Source organism: Garra rufa, chromosome 12 (assembly GCF_049309525.1).
Source record: "Garra rufa chromosome 12, GarRuf1.0, whole genome shotgun sequence".
Classification (NCBI taxonomy): Eukaryota; Metazoa; Chordata; class Actinopteri; order Cypriniformes; family Cyprinidae; genus Garra; species Garra rufa.
The window spans coordinates 39,385,065-39,407,442 of record NC_133372.1 but is presented as its reverse complement, the minus strand read 5'-3'; the positions used below and the strand labels follow the sequence as shown (position 1 = coordinate 39,407,442).

Sequence of the window (22,378 nt, the reverse complement as noted above, 5' to 3'; positions counted from 1 at the left end):
TCACTGCCCCTGCAGTATGCACTGAGTAGTGGCGACTGATGTGAGGAGAAGGGTGTAGAATGAGGGTGGGGGTGGTCTTTATGGGTCATCTGTCTTCAAACATGTTATTGAAATGTTACGGTAACTTTGCAGTGGCGTATTCACATATGTGACCCTGGACCACAAAACCAGTCATAAGGTTAAATTTTACAAAACTGAGATGTATACATCATATAAAAGCTCAATAAATAAGCTTTCTATTGATGTATGGTTTTTTAGGATAGGACAATATTTGGCCGAGATACATCTATTTGAAAATCTGGAATCTGAGGGTGCAAAAAAATCTAAATACTGAGAAAATCACCTTTAAAGTTCTCCACATTAAGTTCTTAACAATGCATATTACTAATCAAAAATTACATTTTGATATATTTATAGTAGGAGTTTTACAAAAAATCTTCATGGAACATGATCTTTACTTAATTTCCTAATGATTTTTGGCATAAAAGAAAAATCAATCATTTTGACCCATGCAATGTATTTTTGGCTATTGCTACAAATATACCCCAGCGACTTAAGACTGGTTTTGTGGTCCAGGGTCACATATGTGCATGTGCTATATTAACATACAATGACCGTTAGGAAAAATGTTCCTATTTTGCAGTTTTATAATTAGTTTTTGTTAATTGTTATTATATTATATTAATATGATATTAGGTTATATATTAAAAACATAAACAATTCTATAGAATTATAATATAAAATAATTAGTGCTGTCAAATTTATGAATCGTATCCAAAATAAAAATTTGTTTACATAATATATATGCATGTGCTGTGTGTATTTATACATAAATATTATTTATATATGATTTATATTATATATAAATATATTACATTTGTCTCCTAGGGCTGTCAAACAATTAATCACGATTAATCACATCCAAAATTAGTTTGTTTAGCCTACATACTATATGTGTGTACTGTGTACACTTATTATGTAAATATAAATACACAAACATTCATATGTATATATTGTATACAATTTATATTATACATAAATGTAAAAATACAGCCCTAAAATATATACATGTATGTGTATATCTAAATGTACACAGCACACACGTTATTTAAACATAAACTTTTATTTTTAATGTGGTTAATCGCAATTAATCGATTTGATTAAAAAAGTGACATTTTTTTCTATAATATATATTTGCATTATATAATTATATAATTATAATTATATAAATAAAATTAAAACATATGTATAGTTATAGTTATAATTGTATTAGTAAAATATTTAAAACACATTAATAATAATAATAGACATGGAATATTTCTAAAAAAAAATAAATAAAAAATAAGCATGCACATATGTAAATGCAAACATTTATTTTGGATGCAATTAATCATGATTAATAGTTTTGAAAGCACTAAAAAAAAAAAAAAATTAAAATACATAATACAATGAAGACATAAGAAGACATTTTTTCAATGCCATAAATAGGAGGCATATTACAAATTAAATAAATATAAGAATTAAAAATCAAATAGAACAAAATAAAAAATAAAATAAATAAATAAATAATAATAAAATATAATTTGTGCACTTTTGCATAATTACTTAACTTTGATTGACCTTATATTTAGGATACATAGAATATTTGTACATAAACAAATAGGAAATATTTTTTTATCATATTATATTACATTACAGAATTATAAATAAATTAATAAAATAAACATTTCTAATTATAATTATATTAATAATTTAATTAAAACACAGTATTTGTAAAAAAAATAAATAATAATAATTGGCACACACATATGTATGATTTTGTGAAATACCCCCCAAAAATGCTGTATTTATGTAGCTGCATATGCTCTGATACATAAGACATGGATTTGTATTTGTATGATTTGAGAATGTCTTTCAATTTTGCTTAATCAAAAAAAAAAAAAAAAGATATTGTACCGGCTCTATGCATAAAACACACAAATAATAAAGTTAGAGGAGAAAATCCAACTTTGTTCCTCAAAAGCAGTGAATTAATTCAACTAAATATCTGGGAATCTAAGAATTAACATGAATTACTTAATCCTCAGCCAAGTGTTTGGCTCACATTGTACTTGCATCTGGTTGAATTAGGCGAGTTAATTTATGCTCAGCTTGGCAGCTGAACACAAGCTCTTTGAGGGTCGTTTTACTATCCTCAGCACAATTAAAAGATCAGCAGGGACCCCCTGCCAAAGGAGACACATACCACAAGTGTCATATTTATATATATAGCCCGTCAGCCAGTTCAGGAGGAACTATCACAGCTCCAAACAGATTCTCAATCCCTCTAAACCACCTAAAACTAGATTAGTTAGGAATAACTTGTCCCAGATCAGATCCAAACCAATAAATCTCAATGTATGTTGATTACAAAACAAAAAAAGTGAAAATTGATTTTGCATACTTTTATTACTAATAAAGAGCTGGACATTTCCCTTTTGCACATTCACAAATGAACAAATAAAATGTTATTTTCAAGCCTTTGCATGACAAAATAATAAACGAGAAAAGCTAAAAGGCAAAAACACTTAATGATTAGGTTAAATTACTGTGGTATATACTGGATTACAATGGTAAGTAGTGGTGAAGACATTGCCTAAAAGACTACATATAACAATTAATTTACACAATTCATCCATGTGTGGTATATACAAGGACGTAACGTACATAAGCAGAATTTCACAACTTTCTCAGGGCCAGCCCAAGACCGTTGGCATTGTTCTTCAACCTAAACACCACTGCAAACCACACCAGACAGCATATTATGCCATCTGACTCAAGTGTAGCATGTAGTTCCCTTCAAAAGCATTAATGCAAAGTCAGTGCTCCAGCAAGAGGACAAGAAAGTCCTTTTCAGTTGGCTAAGAAGTCAACCGGACTGAATAAGACATTTGGTCTCGCTGTGGATCACAAGCTTTGTACAAGACAAAAAACATTTAGACATACATTGTAAAGGCTCTTCAGTGAGTTTAATAACACAAGACATTAGTTAAGCTGATGGAAAGAAGATAAAAAAGATTCTGGTTTGAGTGAAAGATACTTTTACTTAGCAGTAAGGTATATTACAGTCACTGGACGAATCGATTTGAATGTTTTCTCTGTGTAAACATCAACAGAAACTGCTTAGGACTGCAATTTTTTCAAGTTGTTTCAACTATAGGGCAAGAGACACACAGCAATTTTGAAAAAGTGCAATTCCCCCCAAGTATTGTTTCCAAGTTATCCCTTTTTTTCCATTTAACAAGCACTGTCTTAAAGGAAAATATTGTTGTGCTAAAATTCATGGATTAACTACAATTACTGTAATAAGTCTATAAATCTCTCTGCTATTATAACTGACAGCACACATTTTGGAGGGGAGATGTATTATTATTGCACTTGTGAATTCCTGAAAACATCACGGCGCATTGGCATCACTGCATATAAAAATCACAGGATAAAGGATGGCAAATGAAACGCAGGACTTTGACGAAGCCCATAATATTCTTTCTGATTCAATAAACACATTTTGTGACTTCTATAATGTGTCCAAAGCATATGCGATAATATTCGTTACAGGGTACCATCGTAAGACAAACTACAGAAGCCACGTACTAACTTCTAAAAAACAACAGAGATGGTGTCACGTGTTATACTTAAACACATTTTAACCACAATTATGCTTAAAACTTTGTCATTGTGGGTACGCAGTTAAGAAATCGTAACATAGTTATTCTATATTCACATATATGACAAAATCGTAAAAGATAATGTTTAATTTTGGTTGAATAAACCTCAATGTAAATACTACATGATGTATAGAGACACTCAACCACATTATTTTAATGGTTCTGAATGAATAGTGTGTATACACCGCAAAAACTGCTTTGCTGACTTAGATTTTTTGTCTTGTTTCCAGCCAAAATATCTAAAAATTCTTAAATCAAGAAGGATTTTGTAGACGTGTAAAAATTATTTGACTGTTTTCAGAAAAAAAAACAAGTCAAACTTAAGTGAGTTTTCGCTCAGAACAAGCTAAATAATCTGTTTCAAGTAAAAACACACTTCACTTTGACTTGTTTTTTCTGAAAACAAGACAATAATTTTCACTTGTCTAGACAATCCTTCCTGATTTAGGACTTCTAAAAAAATCTAAGTAGGAAAAGCATTTTTTGCAGTGTATTAATGCAAGCATTTTTAAAAGTTTCTCAGGTTGTCAAAAATAAGGTGTTTTAGGGCAATTCTTAAGATTTAAGACTGTATTTCTATAACTAAACTAACAGTAGAGTTTTTAAGAAAACTTTTAGGCTCAAAAATTGAGTGACAGGAGAAAAAAGAAAAGTGGTTCTTTCTGAACCGAGACTAGTTTCCAGATACGCTCCTTTTTTATCCCTGTCCAGAGAGTAAAAGCATGTTGGATGTGCAGGCCGTGTAAAAATTATTTTACTGTTTTCAGAAAAAACAAGACAAACTTAAGTGAGTTTTCGCTTAGAACAAGCTAAATAATCTGCAAATGGGGTTAGCAAAAACAAATCTCAAACAGAAAACAAGATTATTTTGCTTGTTTCAAGTAAAACACACTTCATTTTGACTTGTTTTTTTGAAAACAAGACAATAATTTTCACTTGTCTAGAAAATCCTTCCTGATTTAAGAATTTGTAGATATTTTGGCTAAAAAAAGACAAAAAATCTAAGTAGGAAAAGCATTTTTTGCAGTGTATTAATGCAAGTATTTTTAAAAGGTTCTCAGATTGTCACAAATAAGGTGTTTTAGGGCAATTCTTAGGACTGTATTTCTATAACTAAACTAACAGTAGAGTTTTTAAGAAAACATTTAGGCTCAAAAATTGAGTGACAGGAGAAAAAAGAAAAGTGGTTCTTTCTGAACCGAGACTAGTTTCCAGATAAGCTGCTTTTTTATCCCTGTCCAGATAGTAAAAGCATGTTGGATGTGCAGGCCAAAAGTTATTGAGTGAAAGAATGAGAAAGATGAAAAATGTTTATGAGACAATTAGGGCATTTGGCAAGCGCTCATAAAATCACTCAATCCAGTAAAAAAAATGTCATAAAATGGAACAGCAAGGGATCTTGCAAGGGACGACCAACTGCCAACTAACACGAATGGTTAAAATGCAATTTCAGAAAGTATTCGGATATAATGCACACTTCACAAAGTCTGGACACAAGCCTAAACTGCAAGATTCTGGCATTTGGCTCCTAACGTTAAATTTCTGATATGGAAAACATGTGAACAGTTGGAAAAGTTATCACATCTAACACTTTCAAACTGCTATTCTTGTCAGCATTCTAGAAGACTGGCCAAGTTTATCTTAAAGCGTGAGGGTTGAACTTTTCTAATGCCACGATTACGTACTGCAAGTGGTACCAACGGTCAGATATTTACCGGCCAACATAAAAGTCCATTCTAACTGCTTGTTAAGGCTGGATGTGTAGCTAAATATCTGGCAACCCAGAACGCAGCTAACTGGAGCACAGAATGTGTTACTACTGTTATCTCGACTGCAGAAGGTTTTGTTGAACTCACATAAGCTGACCTATTGATCTGCTACTGCAAGATTCCACTCCTACTAAGCCACAAAAAAGTTTTGGCACATTCTTCACATATAACTTCAAATGTAACTTCATAAATTCATCTCAAAATAGGGCTGCTGGCCAAGACTCAGACTCTTGCTAATGCTTGAGACTATTGACCAAAAAAATCCCAGAGGTATCTTTATCTATATTTTTAGTACTACCACTGATTTTAGATTTATTTATTCATATACAAAACACATGAAAGACAGAAGTGCACACAGCCTCATGTCTGGTCCTGCTCAACAAAAATACAAAAGGTATCTTGAAATTTGTGTTTGAGTAAATCTCACGAAAACATGTCCGTGTCATTTTCCCCTCAAAATCACAAGGATAAAAAATTGTGTCTACAGTTGAGGTCAAAAGTTTACATCCCCATTTCAGAATCTGCAAAATGTCAATTATGTTACCAAAGTAAGAGGTATCATACAAAATGCATGTTATTGTTTATTTAGTACTGACCTAAATAAGATTACAGTTAAACTGCCCGTGTTCTTCAGAAAAATCTTTCAGGTGCCACAAATTCTTTGGTTTTTCTGCATTTTTGTGTAATGGATCTCAAAATCATACATTGTTGGAAAGGGTTCAAATACACAAAAATGATGGAAAACCACTGGAAAAGCATTTTTCTGAAGAACAGCAGAAAGTTTAACTGTTAAGGACAAACAAGGGACTATCACTAAACAAAAAACACATTTGTGGATCATTCAGGTAACAACACAGTGTTAAGAATCAAGTGTATGCAAACTTTTGAACGGGGTCATTTTTATAAATTCATCTATTATTTTCTTGTGTGGATTAACATCTTTAAAGTGAAATATCTCATTCAGGTCAGTACTAAATAAACAATAACATGCATTTTGTATGTTCCCTCTTATTTTGCAGATTCTGAAAGGGGGTGTAAACTTTTGACCTCAACGGTACATTTAGGAGAATTCATATTTTTGCATTGTTACATTATTTTCGGGACAATTAAGCACTTTTGCATACTGTATATTTGTATTTATCATTAATGTATCATTAACACAGCTGTGTTTGTTACTGCTTTACAGTACAAATTCATTTTAAACTGTTACGCAATAAAAAACATCTTAATGGTCCTAAGAATGGACCTTCACTTTATGCAAAATATAATTTCTTTTTTTCTTTACCACTTGATTTCTGTGAAATATGACCTGTATATGACAGCTTTCTTGAGATTCACCCATTTATATTTTTTATCAATCTTTTTTTTATCATATACATCAAAAATGTGCAAAAATAGTGAGACAAGATCACTGTGCTGCTTGCATTTGCAATGCTGAAGCGCTTAAAATATACAGACGGACAGACAATAGCTTTACATGGAAACTTTGCAGAGGTTGTTGCACAGAGATTAGAATGAATGAGAAAGAGAGAGAGAGAGAGAGAGAGAGAGAGAGAGAGAGAGAGAGAGAGAGAGAGAGAGAGAGAGAGAGAGAGCAAGACAGGACAGTATCTGATCTGTTAAGCAGGTGTTTTCACTGCTGTCTGATTCTGGGCAGTGATCTAGAACAGAAATGGATCCCCGAAGACATTTGAACGGGGGCTGAAGAAGAGGCAAGATAACGTACAATGACTGTATGAGGGCATTTTCATCTTTTCTCAACGAAGTGCATCGGGATTCAGACTATATATCTCGTTCCGTTCTTAACTGAAATTCTTTTTTGGCTCCAAAAGGAAGTTTCACAACTTCCCCTATGACATCACATTCTTCATCTGCTATTATCCCCGTTTACTAATCGAAAATAAAACAAGAGGCTGGAGAGGATCTGGCCAAGTTGTTTACGTCTGCGTCAACAGCAAGAGCGTTCCCTGGTTGACTCTGACGGTTGGCGACGAAGCTTGAAGCCCTTGACTGCACAACTGCCATCCGTGTCTAAAACTGGGATCCTTTGACCTATACAGCAATAAAATGAACAATAAAAAACATACATGAGAAATAATAGCGCAAAAAAGATTTGCTGTTATAGTGCTTGCACAAACGTCACAAGCATGGAGTCATGCACCCGCCTGTTCCTCAATGGGGCAACTGCCAAGCTCCATGGTAAAAGATCTGTATCCACTGTAACCCATCCATTGCCCTGGGTCCAAGTGGCAAGAACAAGTATCCACCGAAGCACTATTCTCTCCACCATCAGGATCAATTATAGATCATGCATTCGTTATCAATTTAATAATAGATGGTGGTTGAAATAAACAGCATTTTTTTAAAGGAGAAGTTCACTTCCAAAACAAAAATTTACAGATAATGTAATTTTTCATGTCTTTCTTTCTTCAGTCGTAAAGAAATTATGTTTTGTTGAGGAAAACATTTCAGGATTTTTCTCTATATAGTGGAGCTCTATGGTGCCCCCGAGTTTGAACTTGCAAAATGCAGTTCAAATGCAACTTCAAAGGACTCTAAACGATCCCAGCCGAGGAAGAAGGATCTTATCTAGCGGAACGATCAGTTTTTTTTATTTTATTTTTTTTTATTACAATTTATATACTTTTTAACCTCAAACGCTCACCTTGGCTTGCTTTGCCTGAGCTCAGTTTTTTTCTGGTTAAAGACAGTTAGGGCATTTGTTAAGGGTGTTTCATCTTCAGGCAGAACAAGACAAGATGAGCATTTGAGGTTAAAAAGTATATAAATTGTAATTAAAAAAAAAAAAAAAAGATTGTTTCGCTAGATAAGACCCTTCTTCTGCTGGGATCATTTACAACCACATTTGGGATCGTTTGAAGCCACATTTAAACTGCATTTTGGAAGTTCAAACTCAGGGCACCATAGAAGTCCACTATATGGAAAAAATCTTTAAATGTTTTCCTCAAAAAACATCATTTCTTTACGACTGAAGAAAGAAAGACATGAACATCTCGGATGACAAGGGGGTGAGTACATTATCTGTAAATCTTTGTTCTGGAAGTGAACTTCTTTAAAACTAAACCTGCTTGATTAAGAAGCACAATCAAGGGAGTGATTCTGAATTTCTACAGTGTTGTTAAAGGAGTAGTTCACTTTCAGAACAAAAATTTACAGATAATGTACTCACTCCCTTGTCATTCAAGATGTTCATGTCTTTCTTTCTTCAGTCGTAAAGAAATGGTATTTTCTGAGGAAAACATTTCAGGATTTCTCTCCATATAGTGGACTTCTATGGTGCCCCCGAGTTTGGACTTCCAAAATGCAGTTTCAACGCAGCTTCAAAGGGCTCTGAATGATCCCAGCTGAGGAAAAAGGGTTTTATCTAACGAAACGATCGGCTGTGATCGTTTAGAGCCCTTTGAAGCTGCATTTTGGAAGTTCAAACTCAGGGGCACCATAGAAGTCCATTATATGGAGAGAAATCCTGAAATGTTTTACACAAAAAACACAATTTCCTTACGACTGAAGAAAGAAAGACATGAACATCTTGGATGACAAGGGGGTGAGTACATTATCTGTAAATTTTAGTTCTGAAAGTGAACTACTCCTTTAATGACAATGCACAACTGACTAGTTAAGAATTTTACTCACTTATCTGAATGAAGATCTCATTGATGTTAATGGCATTTTTGGCACTGGTTTCAACAAATATGGCATGAATGGAGTCAGCATAGTCCTTGGCGTCCTTCTCTGTCACCTCTCTGGAAAACAAAAAGCAGATGAAAATGGGTGAAATAAGAAGATGGAGTATAAACAATTGAGTACTGGCTAAGTAACACTAATAAGTAATCAGATTCATACATCAACAATTCTGACACATTCAAAACTCAAATAGAGTGGCATGTTAGTGCTGTTCTGGGTTATACAAGGATTTTAACTGACACCATGTGTGGGAGATTATCTGAGTGGGCTGAAGCTTGTAAAACTCGTGTATTTTTTTGTGACGGTGGTGTATGATTAGCACACGGCAGCATGCTGGAGGTAAACCATTGTGTGCTGGTTCTCTGTGCACCTGTCACCTGATCACAGGTGCTGATCGGATTGCACCCGTGCTACACGTATCAGGCCAGTCACACAACGGATCAATTTTCCATTGACGCTTCGTGCTCTCTTAGATCAAGCACCCAGTTGGTGATGTTTTCTTTAAACATTTCGATTAACTCGATTTTTGTTGGTTGTTTGTGTAAAAGTCGCTGCCACCTTCCTAGGGTGTCATGGGTGGTTGCCAGGGCAAGATTTTTGGGTAGTAGCTAGGATACTGCTATGAGGTTGCTAGGGTGTTCTGATTGGTTGTCTACACTTCTATTCATCAAAGAAACCTGAAAAAATTCTACTCAGCTGTTTTTAACATAATAATTATACAAAATGCTTTTGAGCAGAAAATCAGAATATTAGAATGATTTCTGAAATATGCTAAAAAATCAGCTCTGAAATCACAGAAATAAATTACATTTAAAAATATACTCAAATAGAAAACAGTCATTTTAAATAGTAAAAGTATTTCAACATTTGACTGTTTTTGAAGTCCTTTGGATCAATGCAGAATGCAGGCTTGGTAAGCAGAAGGGACCTCTTTAAAAAATCTAAATATTTGAGTCCTTTAAAGGAATAGTTCACCCAAAATTGAAAATTTTGTCATAATTAACTCACCCTCATGTCATTCCAAACCTGTATGAGTTTCTTTCTTATGACGAACATTAAAAAAAAGATATTTTGAAGAATGCTGGTAATCAAACAGTTGATGGTTCCCACTGACTTCCATAGTACTTCTTTCCGTTCTTCAAAATATTTTATTTTGTGTTAAACATAAGAAAGAAACTTAAACAGGTTTGGAACAACATGAGGGTGAGTAAATGATGACAAAATGTTAATTTTTGGGTGAACTATTCCTTTAATGCAAGTTTATGGGATTTGTGCCCACTTTCTCCACCAAGCAAAAATAAATAAATAAATCACACACCCAATAAAATACCTAACACTCAGTCTAAGCAAAAGTAATGTTTTTTAAATTTAAGCTTTATCTTTCAGTGTTTGATAACTTTATTAAATTAGGCTATATTTTCTTGCTGAAGGCCCAGTTAGCTATATGACATTTATTAATGGGTTTATGTGAAGATCGTTTTAAGTTCACTTAAATTTTAAGCCATTTTTTTAACAAATAAATGTTAAACTGATAGCTCTCAATTATACTGTAATGTTGAATTGTTATAGTCAGGTTAAACATTTGGAAAAAACATCAGTTGGTATCAGTGATACTTGCCTTTAGTCATAAAAAAAGAAAAACAAATATTAAAATATACTTCCTTTATGTTGTTTCTACATTAATTGAAGACTGAATGTGAAATTATTGCAATATAAAAGTATGTTAGGCAGGATTAATCACAATTAATTTTAGAAAAAATGTGGCATTATTTGGTTAATTATTTTTTATCGATTGGCAGCAGTAATAATTTTTAATAATATTAAGATTTATAAATATCATCAGTAGTGTTTGACATCCACAGGTTTTTTTTATATTTGGAGCAAACCTCTTAAACTTGGAGTACAAAAATGTAAAGAAATAATAAAATCAATGTTTAAAAGTGAAATAAATGACGGCTGTGGATCACTGAGAACAGGATCGGCCGTGCCAGAAAACGAAATATCTCAGCTTTATGTGCCAGACAGAACAATTGCAAGAATTTTCCCTGATATTTATTGCCTGAACGCTTGCGGTGCGATCGCTATTTCTCAGATTCGATGTCTCGGTCTTTATGGTTTTGAAAAGTAAAATACAACCGCACTGACAGCCGACTAACACTGCCAAAGAAAGCAATGGTGAACCAAGACATATCATTGGACCTGTGGGAAGAGTGAAGCAATTTAAAGTGGAAAGATAAATTACAGACCACTGAAGAGTGGATTTCTTTTTCATCACAAGTTATGCTTATGGTAACGGTACGTGTGCGAGCTTGTTTTCAATGAGTCGAGACAAGTTGACAGCAAATATGCGGCGGGTCTTTTCCCGATGCCGAATTGAGTTGACAGCCACTGCGGGTGCATCCCTTCAAAGCTGAATAGAGATGACAGGATGCAGACTCTTTTGTGGTGAGGAACGGTGGAATTCACCTGGCATCGGAGAGATCACATTTGTTGCCAGCGATAGCCACCACTATGTTGGGTGGTCCGTGCTGGCGAAGCTCCTTCACCCAGTTCTTCAACGTCTGGAATGATTCCTGAGTGAAAGATGACGAGATCTTTAAGACAAGCATAAGGTCATTATCTACCGACCATCATGTTGCACATTTCTTCCGTTGAACACTAAAGGAGTTACCCAGAAGAGTGCTCTTTTCTGTTAATTGAACATGAATGCTAACACCATAAAAGTAGTCCGTATGACTTATATCAAGCCATATGATAGCTTTGTGTGGGAAACAGGCTGACATTTAACCTGCTTTTCACTGAAAGTCTTACCTCAGCCCATAATTCCTTTAGTGTTCCACGGAAAAAAAAGATCTGGTGTAGTTCGAGCGACATGAAGTTGAGTAGACGATGACGGAACTCTCATTTTTGGTCGAACTATCCCTTTAATAGCTTTACCAGCAGAAAGATTTGTGTAGTAATAATGAAGAAATGTTTCAGTACCTCTTTAGTGATGTCATACACAATGATAGCTGCAGCAGATCCTCTGTAGTACATGGGAGCCAGGGCACGAAACTAAGATCGAAACAGATAACATGCAGATGTGAGAGAAAAATGATGGTCTGTATAAAAAAGTACTTAATCATCACTGATAACACTGGTGAGCTCAACCTGCGTATGCTTATTATCAGAGCTTTGAAAGAATTTGTTCGCTTTGGCGGAGGTCTCCTTCAAGTTTCATGCCGAATTAAACGGACAACTGAAACACAAACAAACGCGTGTTATTCCAACTTGTTCCGTTCAAACAGAACTCGAGGCGGCGGTTAGGGAAAACCACGGTGAAAATCTCTAGACGTGAGCCACCGTTAAAACCTAAAGGAGAATTGTGTTTCAGACAGTCATGCCAAGGGGGCTCGAGTTGAGGAGCTGCACGGAAAGGCGTATCAACACATGTGGGAGCCATCAGGAGAAAGATGAGCGCGACCTGTCAGAAGAAGTTAGCGTTTAATCATTATAAAACAGCATAGTTGGGTTGCTCGACCCGGGTCATCAAAAATAGACAAAAAAGGCTCTGATTAATAAAAACAAGCTGGATCCAGTATGCCATTTCACTGAAAAAAAGAGCTAAAAGAGGGGAAAAGTGCATTAGAAAGTGAATGATTAAGAGAGAGAGAGGGCAACGAAAGTAGACGTGGCAAGAAACCCTTTCAGGTTTGTTTTTTTTACATACTTTATTAAATGTAAGCGTAATGCTAGCCTGTGAAATAGTCTTAAAATCACAACAGTTTAGAAATGTATTTTCTTCGCCAAATTTACAATTTTGGCAAATTATTGAGATCTTACAAATCAACAGTAATGAGCTGCAAATTGGTGCACAGTTAAATATTTGTTCTCATTAACAGACTGTTTATGAACTGCTATGCATAATTGCACATTATTTATAAATAATATCCAAAAACACTTGGAACCTAAAGCCTGTAGTTATTAACTGATTTTGCTGATCAATGCATCAATGTTATTACTAGCTATTCTACAGATTCATTTGACACTGTACAAAGTTTATTATTTAATTTATGAAAACGCTGTATAAACCCAATATAAATGGATTTAAGTTAAGAAAACAGACCAGAGCTCTGCTTAATCCATCTTTTTTCTTTTTCTGATTAAGCATTATGCTAGCCTGTGAAATAGTCTTAAAATCAAACACACAGTTTAGAAATGTATTTTCTTAGCCAAAAGTAAAAATTTGGACACAATATTGAAATCTTACAAATTAACAGTAATGAGCTGCAAATTGGTGCACAGTAATATATTTGTGCTCATTAACAGGATGCTTTATGAACTGCTATGCATAATTGTACATAATTTATAAATAACATCCAAAAACACTTAGAACCTAAAGCATGCAGTTCTTAACTGGTTTTGCTGATCAATGCATCAGTATTATTACTAACTATTCTACAGATTCATTTGACACCGTACATATTATTTAATTTATGAAAACACTGTATAAATCCAGTATAAATTGGATTTAAGTTAAGAAATTCATAATTTAGAAATAATATCCAAAAACACTTGGAACCTAAAGCATGTAGTTCTCAACTGGTTTTGCTGATCAATGCATCAGTATTATTACTAACTATTCTACAGATTCATTTGACACCGTACATATTATTTAATTTATGAAAACACTGTATAAATCCAATATAAATTGGATTTAAGTTAAGAAAACAGGTCAGAGCTCCGCTTAATCTATCTTTTTCGCCAATAAAGTAAGTAAATCAAGTTTGACTGACATGGTTTCTCACATTTATAGCTGTTTTTGGCAAAGCTCGCTGCACAAGGAAAAGGAAATGCTTCAGTTTGGCTTTTGACTAAAATTGCAGGATGTCTCCTCAGACATATCCCAGGATTCCAGACTGTGTGGTCCCTCTCCAACTCTATTCCTGCATATTCTCTCATCCAACTTCCTTTAGTCATTACCTCTTCAAATTTCTCCTGCCATCAAGATGATTTGTAAGTTTTAACGATCTACTGAAATCGCTTTACTAGCGATACGCAATTTTTCTTTCTGCCTATTCTAAAGGAAATAAGTTTTTGAAAAATATTTTTAAAGAAGTCTCCTATGCTCACCAAGGGTGCATTTATTTGATCAAAATACAGTAAAAACAGAAATATTGTCACAACTAAACTTTTTTCTATTTGAATATTTTGTCAAATGTAATTCATTCTTGTGATGCATTATTTTTCCTGTCTTTAGTGTCACATGATTCTTCGGAAATCATTCTAATATGCTGATTTGCAGATTTATTGTTTTGTGCAAACTAATGTACTTTGTAACGTACATGTCTTGTAACAATGTAAACTCTTTTCTTTTGATCAATTTAATGCACCAACAAAACCACTAAAGCTAAAATCAAAGCGTCCAAAACAAGCGTTTCTAAAAAGCAATGTACCGGATAATTATCTAATCAAGAGCTTGACAGCCAGTGAAAAGCCTGATCACAGCTCCCACTGGAGTACAGGAATCTGTGGACAAAACTGTCTTCTTCACAAAATCACAATAGACCTTGAAGTACGAAAAGAAAAAAGAAAGACAGTAAGAGGGACGAAGGGAGAGCGAGAGAGAGATTCTGGCTTTGATTGCTTTTCTGAAACTGCTATCTCTGACACGGCCCAACATTTCATCCCATCAGGCACAAAGCAAAGCAGAAAAAACTTGACCTCTTTAACCACTCAAAGGCCATGATGAAGAACTTGCACCACATTTACCAGTGGGAATACATCAAAGCGCTAAACAGGTCCAGATGAGGGTAAAGAGGCTAGATATGTCAGATTTTTCCATAAGCTCATTCTTTCATATGGAGTGCGATCCAAACATTCAAGAACATTACTTCTGTTTTGCATTTTTCTAATCGAATACAATTTTTATAGATACACTACCAGTCAAAAGTTTTTGAACAGTAAGATTTTTGATGTTTTTGTTCTGCTCATCAAAGCTTGCATTTATTTGATCCAAAGTCAAATTTGAAATTATTTTTAATATTTAAAATAACTGCTTTCTATTTGAATATATTTTAAAATATAATTTATTTCTGTGATCAAAGCTAAATTTTCAGCATCATTACTCCAGTCTTCAGTGTCACGTGATTTTTCAGAAATCATTCTGATACGCTGATTTGCTGTTCAATAAGTTATGAATATTATCAATATTTAAAACAGTTGAGTATATTTTTTCAGGATTCTTTGATGAATAGACAGATTCAAAGATCAGCGTTTATCTGAAATAAAAGGCTTTTGTAACATTATACACTATACCATTAAAAATCCTGGAACCAGTATATTTTTTTTATAGAAATTAATACTTTTATTTAGCGAGGATGCTTTAAATCTATCAAAAGTGATGATAAAGATATTAATAATGTTACAAAAGATTTCTATTTCAGATAAATGCTGTTCTTCTGAACTTTTGAAGCTGTTTTAACATAATAATAATAATAATAAAAAATGTTTTTATTAGAGTATTAGAATAATTTGATGCAAGAAACAAGTTTCAAATCAGCTTTGAAATCACAGGAATAAATTACATTTTAAAATATATTTAAATAGAAAACAGTTATTTCAAATGTGACCCTGGACCACAAAACCAGTCTTAAGTCGCTGGGGTATATTTGTAGCAATAGCCAAAAATACATTGTATGGGTCAAAATTCTAGATTTTTCTTTTATGCCAAAAATCATTAGGATATTAAGTAAAGATCATGTTCCATGAAGATTTTTTGTAAAATTCCTACTGTAAATATATCAAAATGTAATTTTTGATTAGTAATATGCATTGTTAAGAACTTAATTTGGACAACTTTAAAGGTGATTTTCTCAGTATTTTGATTTTTTTGCACCCTTAGATTCCAGATTTTCAAATAGATGTATCTCGGCCAAATATTGTCCTATCCTAACAAACCATATATCAATAGAAAGCTTATTTATTGAGCTTTCATGTGTTGTATACATCTCAGTTTTGTAAAATTTAACCTTATGAATGGTTTTGTGGTCCAGGGTCACAAATTGTAAAAATATTTCCATTTTTACTGATTTTGCTGTACTTTGAATCAAATAAATGCAGGCCTGGTGAGCAGAAAAAAACTGTAAAAAAAAAAAAAAAACCATTAAAAATGCAACAGTCTGAGTGAATATTCTGAATACAAGTCCATGTCTATTTTTTAGACAAATGATTTAACATGTCAAACCCCACAAATTTATTATATTTGACCCAGAAAATATTGCAAAATATTTATTTTCTAGTCAAATTCTGAACTGCTTCTGTTTTAAATTCATCACAATCCAAAAACTTTTTCTTTTCCTGCTTTACATGTTAAAAAAAGTCCTAGATCGTCCATATAGTTGCATAAAACGAGAAAAGCAATTCCTTAACACTTAGTATGATACTATTTTTTTCTAGCAGCTTGTGTGGGCCGCTTGGCATTCCACATTTAGCATCACATAACATCACAGACAAACTCAAGAGGAGATCATATTCCAAACAGCCTCAAGACTGCCGTCAAATCATAAGCGGCGATCAAAGTGTCAAACTGTGCGATGTCACCCATGCGCTTCAGCTGTCTTGCCTTAAAGAAGAGCATAAAGATATAGAGCGTATAGAGATACATGAAAACGACCAGCCCCTTCTAATAACATGAACCCCTCTCTCCCTCAAATGCTTGCGTGCATGCAACAAAAGTGCATGCAATACTGCCCCCTGTCTGAATTATAACGACACTGCAAAAACAGAAGTGAAACAGCGTAAACATTGTATTTAATGGCTGTCAGCTTGTGTATGTCACTGCAGTGTGTGTAGCAATTGTTACTGTTTACCCTTTCTTGTCCTGCTGTGTCCCAGATGAGGAATTTGTGAAGCTCGTTGTGGTACTGCACGGTCTTTGTCATAAACGATGCTCTAAAAATAAAACAGGCACAATCAATAATCACAATAGGCATACAAATACAAATAGATCTGCATGGAATCTTGATTTTGAAATATTAGGCAATTTTTACAATGCAAGCTGCCAAGTCTCTCAGCTTTGTTTAATGCGTTTTACCATATTTAAACCAGATTGCCCCCCCCCCCTGCAATCTAAAAAGTAAATGAGGAAAATGTGTAGATGTCATGTGGACCTACTTATAGATGGTTTTACAAGTGTCTTGCCAGGTGCAAATACACACAAAACAAAAGCAAGACATGTAGAGCTCCATAAGGATTGCCTGTTTTTTGTTTCTGTCTTCTGTAGTTTACATTTGTTGTTTTGCCCCTGCAAGCTCAAAAACCAGGTTTTCTGTAATGTATTTAACGTTGTTGTGAATAACTGTGAGAATGAATTTGTCTTGCAAGATTCGAACCACATGCCACCATTTTTTTTCCTTGCAAAAGTGTGTTCATGTAGTCACAGTTGAATTGTAGATGCATAATTTACAGCTTTTATTGCAAATTGAAACCTGATGAATTAATAGTGATATTTCTAAATGAAAAATATAAAACATTCTTGTTTTATTTTAAATGATTTAAAATTGTAGTTATTTTAAAATGCATTACAAAAATAAAATAGCTATATTAACATCTTTGGTTGGTCAGCAGGGCACAAATCTGGGCACAAGCTCAAACGCCAAGTTTTCTGTAACGTATTTAATGTTGTTGTGAATTATTGTGAGAATTAATTCATCTTGCAGGACTCGAACCACATGCCACCATTTTTGTTCCTTGCAAAAGTGTGTTCATGGAGTCATAGTTGAATTGTAGATGCATAATTTACAGCTTTTATTGCAAATTAAAAACCTGATGAATTAATTCTGATATTTCTAAATGAAAAATATAAATCATACTTGTTTTAAATTATTTAAAATTGCAGTTATTTTAAAATGCATTACAAAAATAAAATAGCTATATTAACATCTTTTGTTGGTCAGCAGGGCACAAATCTGGGCACAAGCTCAAAAACCAAGTTTTCTGTAACGTATTTAATGTTGTTGTGAATTATTGTGAGAATTAATTTGTCTTGCAAGATTCGAACCACATGCCACCATTTTTGTCCTTGCAAAAGTGTGTTCAAGTAGTCATAGTTGAATTGGAGATGCATCATTAACAGCTTTTATTGCAAATTAAAAATCAGATGAATTAATAGTGATATTTCTAAATGAAAAATATAAAACATACTTGTTTTATATTAAATTATTTAAAATTGTAGTTATTTTAAATGCATTACACAAATAAAAAAGTTATATTATCATATTTTGTTGGTCAGCAGGGCACAAATCTGGCCACAAGCTCAAAAACTAAGTTTTCTCTAATTTTTTTAAATGTTGTTGTGAATTACTGTGAGAACGAATTCGTCTTGCAAGATTTAAACCACATGCCACCACTTTTTTTCCTTCCAAAGGTGTGTTCATAGAAGTCATAGTTAAATTGTAGATGCATTATTTACAGCTTTTATTGCAAATTAAAAATCTGATGAATTAATAGTGATATTTCTAAATGAAAATTATAAAACATTCTTGTTTTATTTAAAATTAATTAAAATTGTAGTTATTTTATAAAGCATTACAAAAATAAAATAGCTATATTATCATCTTTTGTTGGCCAGCAGGGCACACATCTGGGCACAAGCTTAAAAAACAAGTTTTCTGTAATGTATTTAACGTTGTTGTGAATTATTGTGAGAATGGATTCGTCTTGCAAGATAGAAAAGCACATGCCACCATTTTTTTCCCTTGCAAGTGTAGTTAAATTGTAGATGCATAATTTACAGCTTTTACTACAAATTAAAAACCTAATGGATAAATTCTGATATTTCTAAATGAAAAATATAAAACATACTTGTTTAATTTTAAATTATTTAAAATTGTAGTCATTTTAAAATGCATGTCAAAAATAAAATAGCTATATTATCAACTTTTGTTGGCCAGCAGGGCACTAATCTGAATGGATGGCTTGACTGGGAAAGCAGAAAAATCTTTACTGTTGAGCTCTGAAATGTGTGTCAATTGAATCCACACTTATGGAACTCAATTAAAAGGGGTCACAGTTTAAATCTTTAACACAATGTGACGCAACTTGTATTATATAATCAATGCTGTATATTAAATCACTTAAAGCAATGTGAATCTCTATGTTCAGACTTAACAGTGTAACTAGTGCCAGATGCTGATTTACAAAATGTGTTGTCTTAAGATACTGAATTTTTATTAGTATTATTTGTCAAAACTAATATTTCATCAAGTGTTTTTTTTTTTTTTTTGCAACAATGACTTCTGACAATAATCCTTTCGAAATTTCAACACACTAAGTATCAATTTTGTTTGCTTGAAACAGCTTCCATTTCAGTGCATGTCACCACTTGCTGTGTTTGCTATGTGCCAATCCTTTAAAACGTGCACGTAGAAATAAGAAGAACCTGCATCACAGTCTGTTTGACCTCACTGTGAGAGTGTTTTGCAGTAGACTTACCCAATTGTGGGATTAATGTTGGGATCAAAACTATCCTCCACAAACCTCCACACGATACTTGACTTTCCAACCCCTGTATCCTAGAACACAAGGCCAAAATCAGTAATATATATTTATGTGTGTGTGTGTGTGTGTGTGTGTGTGTGTGTGTGTGTGTGTGTGTGTGTGTGTGTGTGTGTATATATATATATATATATATATATATATAAATATAATATATATACAACCAGTCAAATGTTTTTGAACAGTAAGATTTTTTATGTTTTTCTGTTGAAGACGTTTCTTCTGCTGACCAAGCCTGCATTTATTTAATCCAAAGAAATATTTGTACTAAAAGAACTGTTTTCTATTTGAATATATTTTTAAAATGTTATTTATTCCTGTGATTTCAAAACTGAATTTTTTGCATCATTACTCCAATCTCATGATCCTTCAGAAATCATTCTAATATTCTGATTTGCTGCTCAAACAACATTTATTTTTATTATTATTATGAAAAAAGGTTGATAGAATTTGTTCAGGTTACAAATAGAAATTATTTAAATAGAAATATTTTGTAACATTATAAACATCTTTAACATCACTTTTGGTCAATTTAAAGCATCTTTGCTAAATAAAATTATTAATTGCTATAATTTTTTTTCCAAAAAAAATTAGAAAAATACTTATAATGACTCCAAACTTCCTGAAAAAAAAACAAGAATCCTGAAAAAAATGTATGCAACTGTTTCAAATATTGAATATATATATATATATATATATATATATATATATATATATATATATATATATATAATAATTTACATTTCAAAACATATTCAAATAGTTATTTTAAAAAGTAAAAATATGTCACAATATTTCTGTTTTTGCTGTATTTTGGATCAAATAAATGCAGGCCTGGTGAGCAGCAGAGATTTTAAAAAACATTAAACATCTTACTGTTCGAAAACTTTTAAATTATAGTGTAAGCAATATAGTTTGTGTCTTATTAAACACTTTCTTGATGTGTTTTTTCCAACTTCAGTGTTAGTTTAAAATATATATATATGTGTGTGTGTGTGTGTGTGTGTGTTTTCGTACAACATTTTGGAATATAAGATAATTCAGCTAGAATATAAGTATAATAAAACGATATAATTACAAAAAAAAGGTTTTAGATTAAGTATAAAAGTCATACTACAGGACCACATATCAACTACCCATTGACAGACTAGAAAGCTAAAAGCACATATCATCAACACATGAGTAAATACAGATAATAGTGAAAAATTGTGCCAACACTAATTAAAAACACTAACTGACCTATATAAACAAATCCAATGTATCTACACAACAAAATGTAACTTCTCAAACACTTTAGATATTTGTCATCCACTTCTGCATGGGTGGTTAAATACGTCATCAGCCCAGAAATATTACTGTAACACTTCATCAAAGCTTGCACAATATTTAAAACCACTGGCACACTTTATTGCAAGTTATAGCTTGCAATAAGACTTATGACAGAGCATAAACACAGAGATAAAAAATTAATAAGCACCAAAACTGTAATCCAGTTCAAGTCATTAAAAGAGAACAGAAATCTTACCCCAAGAAGGCATACTTTCAACTCTCTTAGCGACATGTTGACCTCCAAACTAATGGAAACTTCCCAATCATTCCAAACAGTTTCATAAAGCTGATCAGCAACTATTTCTATTTGACGTAAGCTAAAAAACAACAACACAGTTTTTCTCTACAGACTAATGTCGGATAGCCGCTGCTTTAGGACGGTATAAGAAGCTGATTTGAAATACTGACATAACGCGTATAGCTTATTACAGTATGAGGACTTAGATGTTATATTAATGATCGATTAGTTGCGATATTAGCAGCTCGCAGATCGCCATCTTGAACTCCGGAGGACGAGTCTAGTTATGGTAAGTCCATCCCGCGAATCGGTTCTTTCGAACGATTCATTTCATCGAACCGATTCAGCAAAGTAATTACGTCATCTCGTGGCTCATAACACATAACACGATAAAAATAAAGTTTTGTATTTTTTAATGTTGTATTTTTGTTGTTGTCTTTCAAGTAGCACTACTGTTGATATTTTGTATTTTGTACTGATTTGTATGTGCTTGTTTTTAGCAATAAAATAAATAAATAAATACATACATAAATAAATAAATAAAAATAAAGTATACATAAATGCAAGTACTGCGATTATAAACCATTTCTAATTTTGAAATCAGAAGTTAAGCATTACCTTTTTACAATCTGATAAACAAGAAAGCTGTTAAGTGCGTTTATGTATGTAAACATTTCCATTTCCATTTCCATTTATTTATTTAATTGTAATTTTACATCTTTTTTCCTTGTCTTCACCTCCTGGCTACTGTAAAATGTTAAATGTGAGTGATTCAATAAAAAAATAAAAATAAAGCCCTATTTGCCATACAAAGGCACATACAGGTTGTTTATGCACTTTTTAAATTATGTTTTGTTGTTATCAATAGTGTTTATTGTAATTTAAATGTATTTATTCCAGTTTATGATAATGGATGAGTTTCCAGGACACTTTATAAATAAAAATATGCCCATTATTGAGGCAGGGTGAATATGATACATATAGCAAAAATAATTAATTATATACATATACTACCAGTCAAACGTTTTTGAGCAGTAAGGTTTTTAATGTTTTTTAAAGAAGTCTCTTCTGCTCACCAAGCAGTAATATTGTGA

General features: G+C 32.8%; 1 protein-coding gene across 1 annotated transcript; it reads right to left on the bottom strand.

Moving 5' to 3' along the window:
• Positions 1-2,429: 2,429 nt before the first annotated feature.
• Positions 2,430-21,544, bottom strand: rab22a (RAB22A, member RAS oncogene family). The gene is made up of 7 exons (XM_073851451.1): positions 21,243-21,544; positions 19,655-19,734; positions 17,032-17,113; positions 12,164-12,235; positions 11,648-11,754; positions 9,131-9,240; positions 2,430-7,528 (listed from the first exon to the last, which is right to left on the bottom strand). The coding sequence occupies exons 1-7, from the start codon at positions 21,276-21,278 to the stop codon at positions 7,425-7,427; spliced, it is 591 nt and encodes a 196-aa protein (XP_073707552.1). The 5' UTR covers positions 21,279-21,544; the 3' UTR covers positions 2,430-7,424.
• Between the last annotated feature and the right edge of the window lie 834 nt (positions 21,545-22,378).